This window comes from Myotis brandtii, unplaced genomic scaffold (genome assembly GCF_000412655.1).
Source record: "Myotis brandtii unplaced genomic scaffold, ASM41265v1 scaffold842, whole genome shotgun sequence".
Lineage (NCBI taxonomy): Eukaryota > Metazoa > Chordata > Mammalia > Chiroptera > Vespertilionidae > Myotis > Myotis brandtii.
Window position 1 is genome coordinate 82,852 of NW_005371421.1, and position 3,763 is coordinate 86,614.

General features: G+C 39.8%; 1 protein-coding gene across 2 annotated transcripts in view; it reads left to right on the top strand.

Moving 5' to 3' along the window:
- The window catches only part of GCC2 (GRIP and coiled-coil domain containing 2), a 101,792-nt gene that overhangs the window by 50,077 nt on the left and 47,952 nt on the right, over positions 1 to 3,763 (top strand). For both annotated transcript variants that reach the window (XM_014532101.1, XM_005884654.2), the window contains exon 13: positions 549 to 711. In XM_014532101.1, coding sequence (XP_014387587.1) covers positions 549 to 711 — 163 coding nt within the window. The remainder of the gene's footprint in view (positions 1 to 548; positions 712 to 3,763) is intronic.

The window sequence follows — 3,763 nt, forward strand, 5'->3', positions numbered from 1 at the left end:
TGCACAAATTTTTGTGCACCGGGCTTCTAGTCATTTATAAATTGCTTGCCTCGTAATATTGAAAATTGAACTTATTTCTCTGAATGCCTATCCCTCCAGAAGAATCTAGGCTCAGGAATTATTGGATATTTTGAATATTGGGTTGGTATTTTATTTTTGTACATGATTATTGTATGACACATGAAGATTTAACTTTGGCTTATTTTTCTCAACTTTTTCCAAGATGAGGCTAATAGGAAAAGTACTGTACAAGCTGTTTAAAATACTACTATTTATAAATAAGAGCCCAATAAGAGAATAGCTACCAATTGAGGTTAATAAAAAATAAGAGATACAATGAAACTGAGAAAGTTAGATTAAATAAACTATTACAAAACACATTTTGAAATTACAAAGTATTCAACTTTTAGTTTCTTCATTACTGTATAAACTTTATTTCAGAAAAGCATAGTAGAATCTGTTTATTCCTATGGCATCATTTTAGTAAGTTTACATTTGAAATTAGCTAATCTTTTATTTTGTGGATCATTTATTTATAATATGTGCAGGATGCCCAACAAACCACATTGATGAATATGGAAATAGCTGATTATGAACGTTTGATGAAAGAACTAAATCAAAAGTTAACTAATAAAAACAGCAAGATAGAAGATTTGGAGCAAGAAGTAAAAATTCAAAAACAGAAACAAGAAGCCCTACAAGAAGAAATGAGTGAGTAAAATACAGTTCATTTTAACTTAATAACTTCATCATAACAGAGTACAGTAGAGCAACATTACTTGTTTATTTCACCAGTTTTTGACTGCCAACCAGATCTTTCACACAGTGCTAACCATTTTTAAGGACCAGAAAAGTTGTAAAACCATTTGTGGTCCAGACATTGACAGCCCATTTTGGTGAATAATGCATTCACTTAAGTATTTCGTAAGTACCTGCTATGTGAGTAATACAAAAATAAAAAGGGGTCTTTGTCAATGATTTTTTTATTGTCAGCAGAGTGGGATAATTTAAATAGCAGTGAAATCTTTCTTTTTAAGGTGATTATATTCCATTTTATCCATAATGGAATTAATGCTTCATTAATATCTCTTTAGACCTAGCTCATTCAGCTACATCTCACAGAATGATATGTTGTATTTTTATTTTAATTCAGCCCACAATATTTTTTTCATTTCCTTTGACTCATGGATTATTTAGAAGTGTGTTGTTTCTCTCCTAAATATTTAAAGGAATTTTCAGATAGCTTTCTGTTAATGATTTTTTAAAATTTTTTAAATATATCTTTATTGATTTCAGAGAGGAAGGGAGAGGGAAAGAGAGATAGAAACATCAGTGATGAGAGAGAATCATTGATTGCCTGCCTCCTGCATGTCCCCTACTGGAAACCAAGCCTGCAACCCAGGCATATGCCCTTGCCCAGAATCAAACCTGGGACCCTTTAATCCACAGGCTGATGCTCTATCCACTGAGCCAAATCAGCTAAGGCTCTGTTAATGGTTTTTAACCTAATTCCTTTGTAGTTAGAGAACATACTCTGTATGATTTAGTCCTTTTAAATTTACTGAGTTTTGTTTTATGGCCCAGAATGATTTCTTTTGGTAAATGTTTCATTCACTTGAAAATAATGTGTTAGTCTATATTAGTTGTTAGATAGATTGTTCTATCTAATGTCAATTAGATCAAGTCAGTTGACAGTGTTTAACGCTTTTGTGCCAAACAATATTCTAGGAACTATGCTAAAATTGCCAAGGCATTTTTGCTGATTTTACAGCAGTTTAGGAAAAAAATTATGAAAATTAGGCAGATAAATGCCAGTGGTCAATTTTAGAACTACAAACATTCGGCATCATAAGTAATCTGCACTTAGGTGCCATCTGTCAATAAAGAGTGAACTACTAGCATCTAATAGTGACACTGCAGGAGGAGCGCCATCGCGCTCCCAGCACTTTTGGGGAAAGACAGGAGGAGCACAATCGCGCTCCCCTGCACTCTAGAGGTTAAGTTTTCTACATCCTTAGTGATTTTTCACTACTGTTCTACCAAGGGCTGAGAGAGGTATGTTGAATTCTCTCACCATATTTCTAAATTTCTTTTTCTTTATGGTTCTGAAACATGGGGCTCAGAGTGCAGATTCTTCCTGTGGGTCCTTTCCCTGTGAAGTTTGAAGAATAAACTCATGGGCTAAAAGATTTCTTTAATAAAAATGTAGAAGTTTATTGGAAGCATATACAAACTCCATCTAGGCAAGAGGGTCCCCAAAGGGCAAAAGTCTGCTTTATCTCTCTAATGGGAAAAAAATCTAAATCCAAAATCTGTTTCTGCTGAGTCTTTTTGTCTCCTGGTTTATAAAGGCTGCAGTTCTTTGTCTGGTCTTAACCCTTCCTAATTGGACTCTTCCTTAATTTAGGAGTCCTGTGCTTTCCTCATTGGTCACTCTGCTACATAGTATTAGTTTCAAAGTCTAAAGCCCATGTAGTGCCCCTCACTGGCTCTCCCCCTTACTTTGCAACATTGTCCATCTTATCTGTTCAGGTTGGAGTTTCTTTTGATCCCCCTTATGGCTCTCTCTCAGTTATCCTGGCCGGAGATGTTTCATTACCCCTTATGGCTCTCTCAGCTGCTCAGGTCAGGGCTGCTTATGATCTACCATATGGCTATTTTAATTGTTCAGGCCAGAAATGCCTCCATTCTCCCTGGACACTCCCCTTTCTATCTGCCTCATTAAGCTAGGTAGCTAACCCGTATCAGTTCCTATTGAATTTGCTTCATATATTTAGAAACTCCGGAATTAGCTACATGTATATTTAGTACTAGGGGCCCAATGCACAAATTCATGCACCTTAAAAGGAACTGTGAGCCGTGAGACTGCGGGGGGCACAGGGGTGGGTCTTGGCCCATCCTCCATGCCCCCTCCTGCCACGACCCCTGGTCCCCTGTCTGCCGGCAGCCCCGCTGCCACCGCCGCCATTCCCATGCGCTGATGGCGCCAGCCCCACTTGCACCCGCTGATGGCGTGGAACGATTGGGGCCGGTGTCAACAACAGGTGCGAACAGTGGCTGCCAGCCCCAATCACCCCTCAGGAGCAGGGGGAGGTGGAGAAGCCCTCAGGGGCGATCAGGGCCGGCAGCTGCCACTCGCACCCACTGATGGCGCCAAGCAATTGAGGCCAGCGCAGGGTGCCGGCAGCAGGTGGGAGCAGGGCAAGTGCCAGAAGCAGGTGCGAGCGCCAGGCGGGACCACAGTGCGTGGAAGCAAAGAATTTTCAGTAACCACCAGAGGCTCGCCCTGATGACAGCGACTGGCGCCCCACCTTGGTCGGGCACCCCTGCTCACCTGCTCCACCATCCGCCACAGCCAATGCTCACCATGTTCTGCATGCGCCACAGTCAGCGCACGTCATAGTAATTGGTTGTTCAGTTGTTCCGCCGTTTGGTCTATTTGCATATTAGGGTTTTACATATATAGTTAGTCATTTTTGGTGATTTGATTCCTCTATGATTGTGAAATGTCATTTTTTTATCACTGGTAATATTCCTTTTTCTCAAGTCCACTTTGATGTTAATATTAATATAACCATTTCAGCTTTCTTTTGTTTCCTATTTACATGGCATATCTTTTCTCATTCTTTGGCTTTCAAACTACGTAAATCTGTAAAGTGTTTCTTTTTTTTTTTTAATGAATCTTTATTCAGATTTTTACAGATGTTCTTCTTTTTCCCCCCATACCTCCCCTCCACCAGGTTCCCACCCCACCCCATGCCCT